Source organism: Excalfactoria chinensis, chromosome 12, assembly GCF_039878825.1.
Source record: "Excalfactoria chinensis isolate bCotChi1 chromosome 12, bCotChi1.hap2, whole genome shotgun sequence".
Taxonomy (NCBI): Eukaryota; Metazoa; Chordata; class Aves; order Galliformes; family Phasianidae; genus Excalfactoria; species Excalfactoria chinensis.
In genome coordinates, this window is record NC_092836.1 from 473775 (window position 1) to 491990 (window position 18216).

Consider the following 18216-nt stretch of genomic DNA (forward strand, 5'->3'; position numbering starts at 1 on the left):
TCTAGCGGGCCCGGCGGAAGCCGCGCGTCCATCGGCGCCGAGCTTCCCGGTGGGAGTGGCGCCGGGCAGGTCCTGTCAGCTCCGTAGTGAACGCGCAGAGCGGAACGTGAAGGAAGCGCCGCTCCGTTCTCCCGAGCCGCCCTCCCGCACGCGTCCCGCCTCGCTGCGGCTCAGGGCTCCGTGTGACCCAGCCGGGGCCGGCTGCTCCTTCCCGCTGCTCGCTCCGTGCGCGCTGCACGCCGCGCCGACCTGTCGGCACCGCCCAGGTCTCCCATAAGGCCCTGCGCGCCGCGGCCCCTCCCTCTCTCGGCGGGCCGTGCCGCTCCGTGCCGGCGCCATCGCGTAGCAGGTGAGTGGCATCCGCCGCCATCCGCCGTCATCCGCCCCGGCAGCGCCCGACCAGTCCCGCCGCCCGTCCCGGGAGCTCCCTGCGCTGTCCCGAGCGCGGGGCAGCCGCGGCGCCGGGGCTTTCCTGCGGCACAGAGGCGCGGCGGGGCGAAAAATGCCGGGCTTGGCCTCGGGCCGTGCGCCCGGCCGCGGTGAGCTGAGCGCGGCACAAAGGCGGTGCCGGGGCTGCCGGGCTGGGTCCGCGGCGCCGCGGGATCGGAGCTGGTTGAGCGCTCGGAACGTTCCGACCCTACGAAGGGCTCCGGCTGCTGCTCTGGAGCCGGGAGGGCCCCGAACTCGGTGGGCGAGGGTACGGAGCGGCTGAGGGCGCGGGTGGGGGAGCTGACGGCGGGTCACCTCCCAGGATCGCATCTGGGGAGCTCACGGTGCTCTGCCAGCTTCGGACACGGGAGGGAGAGAGAGCGCAGAGGAACACCCATTCCCTCCCTGGCTCCGGCAGTGGCTGGGGGGCGGAAGATAACCTGCTACAGCCCTTGTCCGTAGGGCGATGCGTTGCCGCTGTGTCGGATTTCTTTTCTCACCCCGCTCCGTTTCCCACAGCCACCATGCCTGCCCTCCGGCCTCTCGTGAAGCCTAAAATCGTTAAAAAGAGGACCAAGAAGTTCATCCGCCATCAGTCTGATCGCTATGTCAAGATCAAGGTAAAAAGGAAACTTCGTTATAGCAGCACTTCTGGGAAAGTCTGGTTTGTGGCTGCCCAGAGGGCTGGCGGTGAATTGGAGCATAAAGGTTGGGTATTGCAGCCATGGGCTGGGCTGTAGTAGTGCAGGCATGAGACCGCTGGGTCGCAGTACAGCAGTGTGGCACAGTGAATCTTGCAGGTTGGTTCTGGCCAATCTTGGCGCGGCTGTGCTCATACTGATGTATGTTTGTAACAATACCAAATGCTTCCCACGTTTCTTCAGCGCAACTGGCGGAAACCGAGAGGTATCGATAACAGAGTTCGCAGGAGGTTCAAGGGCCAGATCCTGATGCCCAACATTGGTTATGGGAGCAACAAGAAGACAAAGCATATGCTGCCCACGGGATTCAGGAAGTTTCTGGTCCACAATGTCAAAGAGCTGGAGGTGCTCATGATGAGCAACAAGTAAGTCTCCAGGTTTATTCCCCATCCTTGCCCTGAGTTGTTGCTGCAGTTGGCGCTGTGGCTGTGTGCTGCTGTGCTGTCCATCCCGTAACAGCGCTGGGGGCAGGAGAATGCAGGTCGAAGGCCTGGGAGGTGTGCATTTTCAGGGCACACGGGTGCTGTCCCGCTTTACTCAGCGCCATGGTGCTGCTCAGGGTGGTAGTGGCGGTGCTGGAAGGTGTATGTAGAACTCAAGGCTGTCAAACCTCTGTCAATGGCTGTTGTGTCTGTTAAAACTCCCATCGACAGGATTGTGTCCCTGTATTGCCTGCACTGCTGCCACACATTGGGTTGAGGCGAGCTTAAACTGTGGTCTGTTCCCTCAGGTCGTACTGTGCAGAGATCGCTCACAACGTGTCTTCCAAGAACCGGAAGGTAATTGTGGAGAGAGCAGCTCAGCTCGCCATCAAGATCACTAATCCAAACGCCAGACTGCGCAGTGAGGAAAATGAATAAGCTGGCTTCTACATCTCGGGTGCATTTAATAAAGTGTAAAAACCAACTGATCAGGATCGGCCTTTTTCTGAGGGCTTGGCACACAGCGCTGTGACTCCACTTGCACCCACAGCTTGTGCTGACAGTGGGCTCGCAGCAGTGCACTTTGTGTATCTCTTGCTCTTATCCGGATATTTGCTTCCTTCCAGGTATTTGTGCTTCAGGGGGCCTGGAGCCACACCCTGCTTCTGAGCATGTTGCAGGGTGGGGAACTGACAGTGGAGGCTGAGAAAAGGTCATGCAAGCAGGTTTTCCCTTGTCCTGTAGGCTCCTGGTAGCATTAGCGATGTAATATTGCTGTGATAAGTAATGAATTCAGGAACGAACACAGCCTCGTAGGTACCTTTTTTATTTTAAGTTACCACTCAAACAGGGTGGATATTGCTTAACACCACACTATAAATATTATTTGTATCAACCGCTGTCAAAAACAAGAAATGAAATATTATTACAACTGCATGGCTGTAAGAAGTGTCGTGGTGCCCTTCTCTAATTTGCTGTTCCATTTTCTCTTAAGGCTTTTCTTCCCCTCTGCAAAGCAGTATTAGAACAAAACATCTGCTTTAGAGGTTTTCAAATGACAGAAGGTGGACTGTATATTTCAGCAGCTCTGGTTACTGAGACTCACCTGCGATACTGGAGCACTCAATATGAGCTTCCCTCCAAGTTTGTGCTGCTGCTGTGTAATTTAATGACCAGAATTTGGAGCAGATGGGTGCTGTGGTGGTCACTCAATACAAACACTGATCTGCCCCAAGGGGGAAAAAAGAGGCCACTGCTTAATGCAGAGAAAAGCTTAGTAAATTATTTGTATTGCACTACAGTCCCGCAGTGTCTTTTGGAAGGCAGCCTGTGGAGGTATTCTGCAGTAAAAGGTAGAAACAAGGTATTGCTAAAACACTGGAAATACCAACTACCACACGTTCTGTGAACAGCCCTGTGCAGACAGGGAAGAACAATCCAGCTGCAGTTTGTGCAGCTTTGCTCATGCAGCTTTGCTCCTTCCTCTTCCTGACAAAGGTCCTATGCTTATGGTGTACATCACTATTAAATACGCGCAGATTTTAGCCATGTTATTTAGTGAAACAATGCAAATACATTCAGGCAATTTGGAGTAAAAAGTGCATGTGCAGTGGTTAAAAAACGCGCAAACTTTTAAACTATTTCTCTTTGTACTTCAGTAGGGAAATACTCCAGGAAGTGTTTTCCATTTACCATGGCATCACGCTAAATTGCTTGACATACCCTGTAAATGCTTGCTGAAACTTTGCATACATATCTACTCTCTTCCCTGCACAGGAGCCATGCTTTCCTTGATCTCACATATCCCATTAAAATGCAGCAAGATACCCGTTGCCCACAGGTGCCCACAGAAGCAGCTACTGCTGGCACCCACTGGCTGCCAAGCAGCTGCTGCACCAGAGAGCAGCCTGCTGACATCCTTACTCAGCCCACCTGTGACACAGCATTGGTTCATGCATGGTGAGGCAGGCGATGGTGTGCAGGGCAGAGCCTTAGCTCATGTCCATTGATTCTGAAGTGGGCAGAGAAGCAGCATCTTTCTGGATGCTTTCAAAAAGTGATGCCATTTCAGGACTGGATCTGATTTGAGAAGAAAATTCAGCCATGGCCGGACTTTTCTCTACTTCAGGGATGGTCAGGAGAGCAGCTACTGTTCTCATTGCTGATCGCTTCAATTCATCCTGCTTTTCAAACTCCTGTTTCACCGAACCAGCTTTTACCTAAAAATCCAAAGCAGAAACTTCAGTTGGGGTTGTTCTGTTGTGATGCTGGCACAACAGTGGCTACATCAGCAACACAGGAGCAAGATCATTTTCTATCCAGAGGAACCTGGGGAGCAGGTAGCTCAGAAGTAGTAACAAGGTTAAGGGCACAGGTGGCAGAACGCACCCCCAGAACATCCCATTCTGATCTCACCTTTGTGGAGCAGGTTGCCCGGAGCGGTTCAATCAGTCGCTCGAGCCTCTGCAGAACTGCGTTAGGACAGAGTGTAGACAGCCGAGCCAGTATTATGAAAGTCAGCATCTAGACAAAGGAGGAAAGAGAAAATGTGCTGCTTTGCTACACCCTCCAGTCCCCTGGCTCCAGCATGGATCCTGTCTGCAGAAGGCTGTGCTCTCATCATAGTACCTGTACCACAGTGGTTTTCTTTGCACTTCTGTAAGGGGTTTTATTAAGAGTCTTAATTAGAAATGCACACCTACTAGCAGCCAACATACAACAGGTGCCCAGCTGGACTCAGGTCCCAGATGTCCTGCTCCCAGGTGTCTGTGGGTGCTCAGCCTTTGAGAGATAGGCTGTGTTCACCCCAGCAATTGTGCCACTGCTGTACCCCTTCTAAGTGGAGGTAGACTGAACAGAATGAAAAGGAAATAGTGCTCCTATCAAGCTATGAGCTGTACCCTGGCTCCCTCAGAGCTGAATAACAGCAGTTATTTCTCTTGTCCTACAGCAGTTTTGGCAAAGCACCCACCCACCTGAATATCATAGTGATCCTTCAGTCCATCCTCCACGTGGTTCAGGTACTCATAGACATCCAGTCGGTCAAGACAGCTTTCCAGCAGTGTGTACATGCATTCAAAAGCAGCTTTCCTCACATCAAGGCCATCATCCACTGTGTGTTTGAATGGCCCCATTTCTACCTTAAGAGAAAAAACAGAGCTGTAACCTACCAGCAGACAGCACGATAGCTTCACACACTCGGAGCTGCTGCCGTGTCGCACACCAGACAAACTCATGACATACCTCTCGGATGAGTTCTCTTCTGACCTTTGTTTCATTATATAAGCTGGGGAGAACTGCATTTAGCAAGTCCCGGATTAAAGAAGGCTTGTTGTGAGCAGCAGAATTAAACATGGCTAAAGCCACACGTCGAACATTCAGGTCTGAATCCTGAAGGGTTTTTAAGAAGCTACCTGTGGGTTGAAAACGCACCATGTAGTGTTTTACAAGTCCACCACAAAGCAATTGTAACTGATGTAAGAACACTACAGTGTATTTTTTTGATGTAGCTTGGATATAGCTATGACAAAGTAACTCTAGGGGCACGGTCTAACAGACATTAGAGATGCTTTCATTCAGGATACAGTAAATAGAAGAATTGCGACATTTTGCATTTGGGCATAAAGATAAACAACAGGATTCTAGCTACCACAGACCTTCCCTTAAAGTCACATCAGCTGGTTCAGTATTCAAGGATGGTGTTCTTTTTTCTTGTTCAGATCTACTTTGCATCAATAAGACTCCTCTGTAACAGAAGGCCTACTTCCATACAACAGATCTGAGATAGAGGCTCCCTATAAGGTATAAGGCCATTTTAATTTAGCTTGTGTTTCACAAGATCCTGTCTGCATAACACTTGAATCCTAAGTATGAAAGCAGAGGGAGTCTATGCTTCCTAAAAATCTCTATCACCAATGGAATATGCCCAAGTATCACAACATTTAGCAAGCACCTAATGTGACAGTGCTCCTCCCGAGGAGTCAAAAGGAGAGAAACACAGCAGAAAAATAATTGGATGAGGTTCACACAGGTGTGAAAAACCCCTGAGCTGTTAATGAAAGCCAACACCTGTTCCTGGCTCACCCTGTGACTTTTACTAGCTTACCTATGCAGCCTTTCAGGAGTGCATCAATAGGTTGAGGATGGTCAGCAATTGTGAATTTGACTGCAGTCACCACTGTACTGCGGGCGTGTGGAGAGCCTATGACAGAGATGGGAAGAAGAAAACTGACAGATCAAGAGACAAAATCATCACTTTGACTTTGTAGAATATATTCAGCTTTCAGTTTTGGCAGATATACATTGAAAAGCAGACTCAGGATCTGACTGAACAACCTCTCCCAGCACAATGTCTGTGTTCAGCCCCTACTGCTAACCACCTCCCACAGCCCATGCAATGCAGTACTCCTTTGAACCCCTCACAAAGATCCCTTGTCTCCTTCTCCCCTCCCCGGACTGCCTTTCTCCCTGTGGTACCCACTAGTGGTTTACAAGGGGACCTTCCAGCAAAACAAAGCACCGCTCCATCTCAGCACTGCTTTTCATATCGTTACCTGATGACAGCTGCTTTTTCAGCCGAGGCAGCAGCTCAGAGGGGTTCACCAGAGTCAGCTTCCCCAAGCACTCGGCCACCACGTTGCGCGTCCCTTCTTCTGAGCACTCACAGTGTTTAAAAAGCAGAGCCCAAATATCCTCCACATAAGGCTTGAGGCTGTCAGCTGGGGAAGAGCTGATGACTTCCTTTAAAGAGTGCAGTAGGAGGTACTGTCTCTTGGGCTGACTTTCAATCTCTTTCAGCATGAAGGGAAGGTACTCCTTAAGATTTCCAACACTGATGTTCCCCAATGCATATGAAGCAGCTGATTTCACCTCTTCACTGGGGGAAGCGAATGCTTCCAGGATGACAGTTTTGAGTTCCTTCTGAGCACTCATAAGGTTTGTGGTGCGCCCCATCTCTGCCAGCGAAAGGAAGGCTAGCACCTTTACAGCAGAGCTGCATTTGGGGCTTTTTACATCCTGAATAAACTGGTTCACTGTCCCAGGGGCTTCTTTGGGGCAGGCTGAGGAAAGGGCTGCCACGCACTTTGCAGCAGAATAATATGCCTGTTTGTGTAACGCTGCCAATGCCCCAGATGGACCCATGGAGTAAACGGGTGCGGTCAGCTGCTTCATCAGCTCCGAGTAGCCCACAGTGGCTGCCTTTATCAGAACCAGAGCCTGGAAGAAGTCAATGATAGCGTTCAGAGCCCCTCCTTGAAGCAAAGGTGAGTGGACAAGCTGAAAGATTTCAGCAAGAACTGAACCGGTGATCTTAGAGATGCAGGACGGATAAACCTTAGCTAAAGTAGTAAGGAAGGCGATGGCCACCTGGGAAACGTGCATGTCGTTCTCACTGATTAAAGCAGGGAGCTCCATAAGAACAGACTCTATCATGGCAGGCTTAAGGCTGTCACTGTAGTTCTTCACCAGAATATCTAGAGCAGCCAGAGTGCTCAGTTTCAAGGCACGTTGATTCTTTCTCAAGAAGGAAGCTAGAATGGGGAAACCTTCCCCTAGGATAGGTCTTAAGTCTATTTTAAGTGGAGAACTGGCAATGAATGTTAATGCTTTAACTGCTGTCAATCGGGTGATTTCATTTCTGAGCCTCTCCAGAAATATCTTCAATGTTGGCTGCAGATCATTGCTTAAGTGGTCTCCCAGACTGTAAATGATTTGTCCCATACACGAGATAGCACGCTCTTTTACCTCCTGGTCAATGTCTGCTGCCTTCAATCGTTTCAGAGTACTGGGAAAAAGGTCCTTCACGTACAGCTTGGCATCAAAAGTGCAAGGTTTGTCCAAAGGCCTGATAACCTTCACAAGCTGCTGTGCAACCAGCAGAGCCTCTGAAGTGATCTTATAGAAGGGGTCTCCTATACAGGCCACAACTGGAGGTAACAGGCTTTTGATATGAGGATGAAATGCCTCTGGCTGGTGGTTGCAAAGAAGGACATGAAGAAAAGACAGCGCATCAATTCTCATGTTGGAGGAGTTGGATTTATCAGCCAAGGAGAAAACAATACCTGTGCAGAAGAGACAAGAATGAGTGCTGTCTTATTTCAGCTGGTGGTCTTTATTGGGGAAAAAAAAGCCACCGAAAGCCACCCTCAGAAAATGGGCACAATCAGAATCTGCTTTCTTTCCTCTCCCTCCTCAAAACATATTTACTATACTAAAGAACTATTATCTTTGCAGTCTTCCTGCTTTCAAGGGAGAAGCAATTCAAACACAGTCATGGATAGCTGGCTACAAAAACTTTTTAAAATTAAATAAGAAAAATAACCTGGGCTGAGATAAGGAGGGACTGTTATCAAAATACAAATAAGACTGACAGTGTTAAGATTAGGCTCAGCAGGCAAACCATGCAGCTGTAATGTCCCCTTCTGAGTTTTTCCTTTATTCTTTTGTGGGAACTCTTATGATTTCTTTTATGACTTCTGTTATTATTGCCAGCAACATAACTGAATCATTAATGTCTATTAATGACTTCCTTCCTAGATGTCACATACTTCCAAATCCATTTTCTGACTTAAACAGAAACACAGCACTGTTTGCTATCTCTGAAGCTGTGCTTGGCTTTCTATTTACACGGTTTTTGCAACCCACTGATTCCTAAGAAAGAGGTATGTGGATTGGGCACAGGAACAAGCACAAGAGACATTTTATATATTTACTACATAGTCGCTCCAAAATCCAAAGCAGACTCTCAGTACTACAAGCCTTTCAGCAGTCTGGGATACTTCATGAACTTACAGGCAAGGAAAGCTCTGTGAAAAATGTGAGGGAGCACATAAAATTATTGGTAAATATGAATATATTCGTTAATACCCCTACATTTTATAAAAGAAAAAGTCACTTGTTACTGATCTCAGCAGGCGTAGCTAATTCTAGCTAATTTTCAAAGGAAGCTAAAACATGTCCTCCTTAAGACAGCTCCTCCAGGGACTGTGGGAATGAAGCTGGTATCCTTATCCTGGCTGTCAGTGGTAGACAGAACCAATGACTAATCTGAGAACTGCTTAACGTATCAATGTGGAAAAGAACTTGACATGTATGCCTTGAAGCTGAAGAGAGACAATACACAGGAGTAAACCTTGAACATGCAGGTCAGGAGCACATGTGTTGTGACATCAACTAACGGAGCCAACCCACAGACTGTGGACAAGCTTTACCAGGCACTAGTGCAGGGATGTGCTCTGCCAGGCAACCAGGAAGAACATTGGCCAGCTCTGTCAGGAGGCTGAAACAACCCTGTCTGGACTTGATGCTCTTGTCCTTGAGCTGCTTGTGCAAGGCCTTGACAATGTTGGGAACCTGCAATGTGGAAAAAGAAACCAGAAAGAAACACATCAATCATCCCAGCTTCCAGGGCACAGAGCTATGATACCAAAGTAGCCTGTTCAGCTGAGCACTAACAAGCACTGCAAGAAAACTCAGGATTCAGCAATCAACAGTGGAATTGTTCATTAGAGAACAAGACCAGGGAAAGATTATAAGACAGTACACATGAAGAAAAAAATACACTAACTGATGAGCTGGAGGGAACTTAATTCTTCCATATTCTACAAACAGAAGCCCTAGCAAACTTTTCTGATGTTGGTGTTACCTCCTAACACAGAAGCTTTAAGAAATGCAACAGAATAATTTTAGCCAAAGGCCAGTGTATCTTGTACAGCCTAAAAACAAGTCAGAGGCTGACCCAGGGGGACAACTGCATACAACTGAGTGCTCTTGCTCTGCCTCAGCTCTCACTCCCAGGAACAGTAAAAAGGATGAACTGAAAAGAAAGGGTGACCTGTTAATCCTTGGGATCTGATATCCTCTGGTGGTCTGCCCAAAGGCTCCTTCAGCTAGCTTTTTTCTCAAGCTTGACTATTAGGCACGTTCATCAGTGACACACTATCTACTTCTCTCTATTGCTTTCTGCTGTCATCCAGCGCACCATCTCCTCACACACCTGGTTCTGAAGCATTGTCAGGGAAACATCATCTTTGCTGGAGTCATCTGAAGCATGCAACCAGCTCTGGATGGGCAGTGTTTGCTTCAGCAAGGAGATATATGCACTGAAGATGTCAGCTTTGACGTTCTCCTCTCTCTCCTTAAATCTGCTTATCAAAACTGGAGACAGGGTTTTGTAGAAGTCGTGAAGGAGATCATGTCTGCTGCTGACAATGGCCTCCAGGCACTTTGCTGCAGCCCTGCGGACTTTCCAACTGATATCATCATCATCACTGTACTCATCATCACTTTCTGGAAGGAAGACAAGGGAAAACAAGGTGCACTGTCAGGTGCAAATCAGAAGTAGACGATCACCTGTTGCCTCAAAGTTTCCCCCTCTCACTGACTAAACAAACAGGTGCCAGTAACTCACACATATGTGGGAACATGAAATTGTCCAGAATAGCCTGTCCCTACACATGTCACCAGAGACAGCAGTGTGACTCAGGGCTGCTCTGTGCTGATGTGAGTTCAGATTCTTCTGTTTCAAATCAGAGCTGACAGAACAAACGTTAATATTACTCCACTTATCAAGGAAGCCACATCAGCTCAGGCATCAAGGCTTTTGTTTTGAAGAAAGAATGAGGTTCTCTGATTTTAAAGGCAGAAATATGTAAATATTCGACTTAGCAATCCCCGAATAGCACAAAATAGCAAAAAATTTACAATGCTACTGGCAGAACAACTAACATACTCTCCAGGAAGCCTGCTGAGATCTCATTCTGATTAACATGAAAGTAAACAAACATGCCCTCCTTTCAGGGAACCTGTTCTAGCTTTGCTCTTTGCTGCCACACTTCATGCAGCTATAAATAGACATTACAAAATGCTTTCTATAGCTAAAAGGCTTTAAGCATACACCTGCTATCTGACCAAGTCTCAACGTGCACCTCAAACTAACTGTTCAGAAAGCAAACAGAAGAACCGTCTTAAGACAGTATCTGATTGCTTTCAGTGGTGACTGAGATGTTTCTAATAGTGGCACTTTCAAGGCTTCAGGACTGTAGCATTGCCCCTTCCTGCTACAAAGCAGTAAAAAATAGCTACCTTATAACAATGATGTGGCTACATTATCTGTGGGCTTAGTTAGGTTGAACTGAAACCGTTATACTGAAATGGCAGCTTTTCATTCGGAGCAGCAGTTCATAGAATCACAGAATTGTAGGGGCTGGAAGGGACCTCCAGAGATCATTTAGTCCAAAAATAATACTGTGCAGCACCCCAGCAGATGCAGTACAGTAAGTAACTGCAATTTTTAGACCGCCTCATAACATCTTTCTTGTCAAGAAACATCATTTTGTTAGGATCCCAGTAAGGAGATGTCTAACTCACATATGCCTGAATCTACTAGATCTGAATTATCAGGAGAAATGGGAATCTGGGTTCCAGCTGATTCAAATGCTTGGCATCACCAGTGGAAGCTCAGACTTCAGAAAGCTCAAAAATGATACCTCCCCTCAACTAACAACCCACACACAACAGATCAGCTGCTAGGAGCCAGAGTCTGAGGTCTGCCTGGCAGGCTGCAAGTAGCACTGGCACTTCTGAGAGCTCAAGGAAGTGCTTCCAACAGTCAAGATGTCAGAGCTGTTGCTCCTTGGGATTTCCAAGCATCATGCTTGGCTGCTCGCTGTACATGCTCTAAGACATTACTACTAAGTCAGCAGGGACATGAAAGGCAATGCTTCCTCCACCTAGCTCTCTGATAGCTCAGAATACTAGACTCAGTGTTCTCTCTGTTGCCTAAGGCAGGCAGAGATCTCAGGTGCTTGTTAAATTAAAATAACTAATTCAAGAGCACTGACTGTCTTGAGACAGATCTGAAAAGTAACATCCCAGACGGTGAAAGAGCAGGGAGGGGAGAAACATAAACCAGTGTTCTGCTGAGAACAGTCATCCTCACAAGCAGGCACCTTGCTCTTCATCCTCCCCATTTTCAGTTTCCATCCTTTCTTCCTCTTCTTCCTCCTCATTGTCATAGTTGTAGTTCGGGTCAAAGGTGATGTACTTCAAACATAGACTCATCACATTTGGGATGTGAGGGTCAATTTCTTTTTGGCACCTATCATGACAAACAAAAATTCTAAGAGTTAGAGTGAATAAAATGAATAATAAGCAATTTTAAATATTCAACTAACACAATCCAACTGAAAAGGGTCCCCAAATGCTTCCCAGACCATTTAAGCATTTTGCTAATACAGTAATCCTTCTCCTACTGTGCATTAAGCAATGCCATATCCTCCTGGTGAAGATGCACTTGTTTCTATAAGGAAGAAAATAAAAGAAAAACCAAAAAACCTAGCTGTGAGCACCTGCTTCAGTCTGCTCTCCATGGGAAAAAATTCAGCAGCTCTGCAGGGCTGCTTCTGCAAGACAAGCCTTGAACTTCTGACCAAACATCAGGAAAGCTGCAGCACGGCAGCTCCTCTATATGACCCCAATTTCTTGCCTCCCACTCCCTCCAAGCACCAGGAAACCTCGAGGTATCCTCCAAAGACAAGAAAAGCTCCTAGTTCTGCAAAACCAATGCAGAAAATAAACTCCTATATGTTAAAATAAAATATCTCATAAATCATGCCCAAATCTGCGTCTGAAGAAGAAATGTTATTTGTGAGCTTTCCCAACAGGAATGTGTGTAGGAAGATACTCAAGCCAGGACACCATAAGTATTTACAGCAGAAGGACATCCATGCAAAGGATAGCAGTTGTTCAAGGGTACACACCTTCTCACAAAAGACTCAAATGCCTGAAAGCAGTACTCTCTCAACTCATCATCATCCACATTACAGTACCGAACAATCAGAGGAATTATCTTCTCCAGATGTTCTCCTGGGAAAGACAAAGTAAGCAGTGGTAAACAATCTCAGCTACCTGCTGCTTCTTTCACACGCCTGGCACAGCATTCCACACTGAGATCCCTTAGGCAAGGAGCCAGCAGCCCACCAACAAGCAGCCCTGCGGGATTTTCAGTAGATGACCCTGGCATTTTGGTCATAGAGCTATGCCTAGAAGTCTTACAGTACTGAATGTCAGTTCTGGCAGATATTTCAAACATGCAATCATACATTTCTCCTCTTATTTAAAATGAGGTGAATCCATTGCCATCGTTCACAGAGGCATAGGGGACCAGGGTAGTGATGAAGATCTTAAGACGAAATGCACTACAGAACAGCAGTCAGAGAGTTCATTTGGTGTCTCCTCCCAAGCGTAGATCAATGCCAAATCAGGATCACAGAGAGAATCCCAAAGCACAACCCACTAACACATCAAGAACAGACCAAATGCACTTATTTTACCACTGAGAGCTGTTTTAAAATGCATGCCTGTTTCCAGTATCATTTCAAACCACTTGTCCTACCTATGCGGTGCCCAGCCTGCCTACTGATGCCAGCGATACACTGAATGTATGTCCTGGTAGTTGAGGTAGACTCATTCTTCTTCAGCTCAGCAATAAGATGCTCTGTGAGCTCTGAGAAGATGTTTCCACTGCAAGTCAGGACGAGATGACCCAAAGCAATGATTGCTCTTTTACGTACTGCCAACCTGGGGCTTGTTAGCTGAGGAAGGAGACAGTTCAGGATGGAAGAATGGAAAGAGTAGAGTGTTCCCCCCAGCCTGCAACCAACAGAATAAACAGAATTTGAAAGTCAGCATTGCTGTCAGAGGAAAAGCTCCCATGCCAGCAAAAAAAATGTACAAACTCTTCAGCCATGAAGGGGAAGGGAGAGCAAAAGGGTGGTTTTGGAATCCTTGGTTTGAACACTGGCTTGCACTACGCAACACAAGGAGAGGCTTTTTGTCTTCATCATGCAGTAATTTGATTTTGATTGCGTCCTTCTAGATGACCTGGGGTTTCGTCAATAATTTCCTGCATGCAGCTGACATTTGACACTGTCACTCTGACTTATGTAAAAAGAGAAAGAGGCAGCCAGGGAAAAAAAATGCATGTGCAATCAGATCAGAGAGCTAAAATAAACTTCCCTGCTTTGCACTCCCTGGCATTTATTTATTTATTTTAAACAGAGCCTCTGTGGGATCCATGACTACTGTTACCACTATTACCCAGCGCAGAAGGGCTCAGCATGCAGCCCGCCATCCCTGCTGGGCAATCTGCTCTGCTGAGATATCCCCCAATGGCAGCAAACCCAAATCCTTCAGTTTTAAGCCCATAAAGTAAGATTAGGGAAATACAGAAATCAAAAGCAAACACACACAGTGCAGCCCCTTGCTGTACCCAGCTGCCAAAGGAAATCCTTTGTTACCTGCTCAACATATCTGACAGGATGTCAAGAGCCTCCAGCTGCACAGATACATCCTCCTGCTTGCCAATAGCTCCTGTCAGCTGGGCTGTGATCTTTTTGCATACATTTGCTGTCATTGTGGAACCTGCAAGACAGAGATCTTTCCCGTCACTTAAAAAAAGGTCTCAGTCCTACATTAAAAATAAGAATTCACCACAGGAAGAGAAGACAAGAGCAACAGTCAGCCAGCTTTTGTTTGAGATGAAGGATGGACATCACCAGCAGCAAGGTGCATCCAGCTGCAGGACAGCTTCCTAATGCTCCTGCAGGAGCTCATCATCTTGGAGAGTCTTCTACCCAAATGGTGGCACGGAGTGGGCAGCCCCTGCCATGGGGCTCACAGAATAGAGCTGGGGGGGAAATTTCTGATAGTTTTTTTTTTCCCCTGTTTTTAACTTGAAAATATTCAGATTCAACACATCAGTGTTTTCTGTATAGAGAGAGCAATCCTAGCAAAAACAGTTCCTCAGCTCCATGATGTTATTTGCAAACTAACCCTCAGTCTCCTCCCAGCCTCTCACACAGATGGGCAGCGCTGCCACAGCAACCTGCCATGAAGAGCAGCAGACACACAGGATGGCTGCAGAGGAAACCCACATGTCTGTGAATGCCAGGTATATTCTGAGCAGCTGGATCTCAACTCACACTGAGTGTCTCGGGACTGCATAAACAGGAGCGGATTTCCCTAAGAACTCAGATGCAGTTTCAGGTGTAAGTATCCTCACATTGACCAGCTCAAGAGATTTCATGTCATCTCTTCTCTACCCATAGCAGTATTTCAGCTTGAACCATCTTTTCTCCTTCCTTCATTCCTTGTCCCCCAGCTGGTGAATAAGGAATTTATAACATTCAGGCTCTAACCAACCCATTTTCTTGCTTCCCAAAGGCTATGATTCCCTTCTACCTCAATCTATCAGACAGGGACAAACATTTTACCTGTAGAAGCTGGCGGCAACTCAGAGATGACTGTTTTCAGTCCAATGCTGGAGATGTCCCGCAGCTGTTCCTTGTCTGATAACATGTTTGTGCATAGTGTATCCACAATGGTTTCCACCTGGTACTCCTTCACTTTGCCAACCAGCGGGCCCAGACTGCAGAAGGAGAACCAAATAAGAATGAACACAAAAAGGACTACTTTCCCAAGTCAGGTTTAGAAACAAAATCATCCATAAGAAACTGACTTCCCAGAACAAATGCCAAATGATTTTTATACGCTATTAACTATCTATTGTCCTCTGCCACATGTGTGAAAGCCTCCTCTTGAGCCAAGTCTCAGAACTGCTATGAGAAGTCCGCTCCTTTCACTCTGCACTTTTTATTGTTACTACTATGATTATTACCATTATCAAAACTTTTTAAAACCTATGTTTCCTGCTTGTGTGTTTGTATTTTAAATTGTGCAAAATGTGTTTGACAGCATTTGTTTGCAATTATTTATTTTATTTTGCACCCATTACAAGCTAATTAGTTTAATAATGTAAAGCAGTAATTGTATATCAGCAATATACATGTCATCAGCTTAATACCATATGTAACAATGACAAGGCCACTGGGAAATTCAGCACTGGATTTCAAACCTTTCTAAAGGAGAAGAGCTTGATGTCCCAAAACTTTAAACTGAGCTTCTCTCTAAAGAAATGAAATCTCAGGCAAGCTGCCTCACAGTTTGGTAAGGACTCAGCTACTTCTGAAATCACCTACTGCTGGAACAAAGGCATCTGCATGCTCACCCTGCCTGGATGAGGGTGAGGGTTCCCAACAGGAAAAGAAACTCGTGTGCAGCAGGTGAGGGAAAGCTCCCAGGTGGAGAGGCTGCAGCAGGGCGCCAATACAGCAGGAGCAGGCTCCATTGCAACAGCCAGTGGAGTCTGTGACAGCTTTGTTACTGCCAGCAAACACGGTAATTTCTGACACGGCTCTTACCATTTGACAGCGAGGTTCTGTACTTCCCCATTTTTGTCTTCCAGCAATTTCAAAAGCATCTTCACGACTTTTTTCTCACTGTCTTCGTCTAGTTTTATAGAATCTTTTTGCAGTTCCATCATCAGGTCATTGGTGGCCATAAATCTGAAAGAAATGTAGCAGAAGTGGACTGGCTGACACACAGACACAAATGCATCTCCTTCTCTTGACAATCACTCTTTGTACAAAAACAGATTTTCAGAGTCTAACCTTCAATCCTTTACACTCCAATGAAAAAGAAAGTACATAGAACTGATACTTTCTGGCTAGAAGAAAACTCAGAGCAAGGCAGCTGGTGAAAAGGCTTTGGCTAAAAAGTCTATGAAAACAAGAAATAGACATTCTCTTCTAAAAATACATTGTGCATTTTCTCAGTGCCTAAATGAACACGGCTGAGTACGCTAGAAAAAAACTTGAGTGGTTTTTCACCAAGTGTCAGACCTAGGAAACCAAGCATGGGGTCTGAGAATGCAGCTGGCTGTGTTCCTTCTGGCATCTCTGGCAATGATAGCACAGTCCCACACACAGGGAAAGTCTACCAAGCTCAAAAATGGAAAATCAAGTCATGGCTCCATACCAGACCTTTAAACTTCTTCTGTACCTTAAAAAGAGTTCCTCTGTACCTTATAAAAAGATCGTCTCTACCTTGAAAATTCCCCACGTTATATTTAGAGCTGCACTGCTCAGCCCAACCTCCCTCCTTCTCACACCCTCCTGCTCCCTGGGGCCGGTACAGGTCCTGGCAGCTGTGTTGGCTGTACACCTGCCCTCTTTCCTCGCTCAAACCTCTCGCAGAGCTTCTTTTTCTGTTCTAGAGAAAAGGTACAGACATCTACTGCTGCTCTGAAGTGTTCCACGTCCTCTTTCTGATGCTGCAGTATCCCTTTATTAAGGAACACTCCTCTGCTCTTTATTCCATATCCACCACCCAATCAAATTCATTCGCGTTTCATTTACAACCTAAGACAGTATTTGGCACAGAATTTCTCTCCCATGAACAAAACCAAGCAAGTACTTCTCATTCCAGCTTAGGAGAAAAACAACATCTCGGACTTTTAGCCAGTGCAATTTCTTACAGGGACAACGTCAAAACGCACAATGGGAAGCTCTGTAACTCTGCTCTCCTGCGGGCAGAAAACGTACAGAAGCCCGAGGCTCTCAGCAATGCACGTACAGTTATCACATCTTAACCGCTCTAATGTGCTCCTCGGACAGGGACGGGTGTCCGAAAGGAACCGAGGAGGAGCTCCCCCCTCATCGGATGACACCTCCATTTTAAATCCGGCTCTGATGTAAGTCATTCAGCATTAAGGAATAAATGCCACCCCGGGGCTCGGGGCTGCCTCCCACACGCAAGCCTTCCCCGTGGCGGCAGCGCGGTACACGCGGCACGAGGGCTGCAGCGGCACCAGGCTGACAGAAACACACACAAAAAGCCCAGAACTCGGAACCGCAGCGCGTCTGATCCGGAGGGGCCCCAGAGCTGCCCCAGCGCTGCCGTGCCTGCGCAGCACGAGCATGACCAAGTATGGCCACCGGCCGGCGGGACGCGCTGCCGCTGCGGGCTCCGCCAGGCGGGTAACGGGCACGGGCGGCACCTCCGGGCTGACAGCGGACGGCGCGGGTCGCCGGTGACACCTGTCACAGGTGTCGGCCGTAACGGATCGAACGCAGCCGTAGCGCAGCCTGGGCACCGAAACGCCGGTCCCGCACCTACGGATTTCTTTCTTTCTCTACGGACATCCAGAACGAGACAAAGCGGCCCCTCTCGCCCTGCCCGGGAGGCCCTCCCGGCCCCGCAGCCCAGCAGCACGTCCGAGAGCGCCCCGCGCGCGGCCGCAGCCCGAGGTCGGGGGACGGCTGCAGGGCGGCGGGGACGGCCCGCCCAGGGGAAACGAGGAGCTCCGGCCCGCACCTGAAATCCTTGTCGGTGGAGGTCATCTTCTCCAGCAGGCTGGAGATGTGGTACGACACGCTGGCCATAGCGGCGGGGCGGCACGGCGCCGGGCGCCCGCAGGAAGATGGCGGAGGGCAGCGGGGCCGCGCAGTCCCCGCGGGGCCGCCCCCCGCGGCGGGACGGGCTCCGGGGCGGCCGCCTGGACGGGACCCAGCCGACGGCGGGCGGCGGAGCCGGGCCTCGGGCGGCCCCTGCCGGCGGAGCGGGTCGCAGCGCGGAGCGGGTCGGCGGCGGCAGCAGCGGGAGTGTCGCACCGAGCGGCGGCTGGCATCGTCCGCCGGACACGCGGAACGGAGCGGAGAGCATTAGCACGGGACAGCGGAGAGCATTAGCACGGGACAGCGGAGAGCATTAGCACGGGACGGCGGAGAGCATTAGCACGGGACAGCGGAGAGCATTAGCACGGG

The 18216-nt window shown here is 48.1% G+C and overlaps 2 protein-coding genes across 3 annotated transcripts; one reads left to right on the plus strand and one right to left on the minus strand.

Annotated features, from left to right (window-relative positions):
• Nucleotides 1-219: 219 nt before the first annotated feature.
• On the plus strand, nt 220-2036 carry RPL32 (ribosomal protein L32). Its single transcript, XM_072347414.1, has 4 exons — nt 220-349; nt 949-1049; nt 1314-1495; nt 1861-2036. Exons 2-4 carry the CDS (start codon nt 954-956, stop codon nt 1988-1990), a joined length of 408 nt encoding a protein of 135 aa, XP_072203515.1. The 5' UTR covers nt 220-349; nt 949-953; the 3' UTR covers nt 1991-2036.
• Nucleotides 2037-2362: 326 nt separating this feature from the next.
• LOC140257794 (cullin-associated NEDD8-dissociated protein 1-like) lies at nt 2363-18114 on the minus strand. 2 transcript variants are annotated; one of them, XM_072347405.1, is made up of 15 exons: nt 17768-18114; nt 15814-15957; nt 14827-14981; nt 13852-13975; nt 12948-13204; nt 12313-12418; nt 11503-11651; nt 9549-9841; nt 8764-8905; nt 6106-7614; nt 5658-5753; nt 4796-4965; nt 4528-4692; nt 3968-4075; nt 2363-3771 (listed from the first exon to the last, which is right to left on the minus strand). In XM_072347405.1, the coding sequence occupies exons 1-15, from the start codon at nt 17833-17835 to the stop codon at nt 3544-3546; spliced, it is 3714 nt and encodes a 1237-aa protein (XP_072203506.1). In that variant the 5' UTR covers nt 17836-18114; the 3' UTR covers nt 2363-3543. The 2 variants fall into 2 exon arrangements, with proteins under 2 accessions (XP_072203506.1, XP_072203505.1); XM_072347404.1 differs by lacking the exon at nt 17768-18114 and adding an exon at nt 16476-16512 and having other exon boundaries at nt 2364-3771.
• Nucleotides 18115-18216: the final 102 nt, after the last annotated feature.

What these genes read in the sequence shown, in the direction of transcription:
- RPL32 (XM_072347414.1), top strand. Translation starts at nt 954, where the DNA reads ATGCCTGCCCTCCGGCCTCTCGTGAAGCCTAAAATCGTTAAAAAGAGG. An exon ending in ATCGCTATGTCAAGATCAAG is followed by an intron (nt 1,050 to 1,313) that starts GTAAAAAGGAAA and finishes ACGTTTCTTCAG; the next exon opens with CGCAACTGGCGGAAACCGAG. An exon ending in GTGCTCATGATGAGCAACAA is followed by an intron (nt 1,496 to 1,860) that starts GTAAGTCTCCAG and finishes CTGTTCCCTCAG; the next exon opens with GTCGTACTGTGCAGAGATCG.
- LOC140257794 (XM_072347405.1), bottom strand. Translation starts at nt 17,835, where the DNA reads ATGGCCAGCGTGTCGTACCACATCTCCAGCCTGCTGGAGAAGATGACC. An exon ending in CAGAACCTCGCTGTCAAATG is followed by an intron (nt 14,982 to 15,813) that starts GTAAGAGCCGTG and finishes CTCCTTCTGCAG; the next exon opens with TCTGGGCCCGCTGGTTGGCA. An exon ending in AGGATCACTATGATATTCAG is followed by an intron (nt 4,076 to 4,527) that starts GTGGGTGGGTGC and finishes TCCTTTGTCTAG; the next exon opens with ATGCTGACTTTCATAATACT.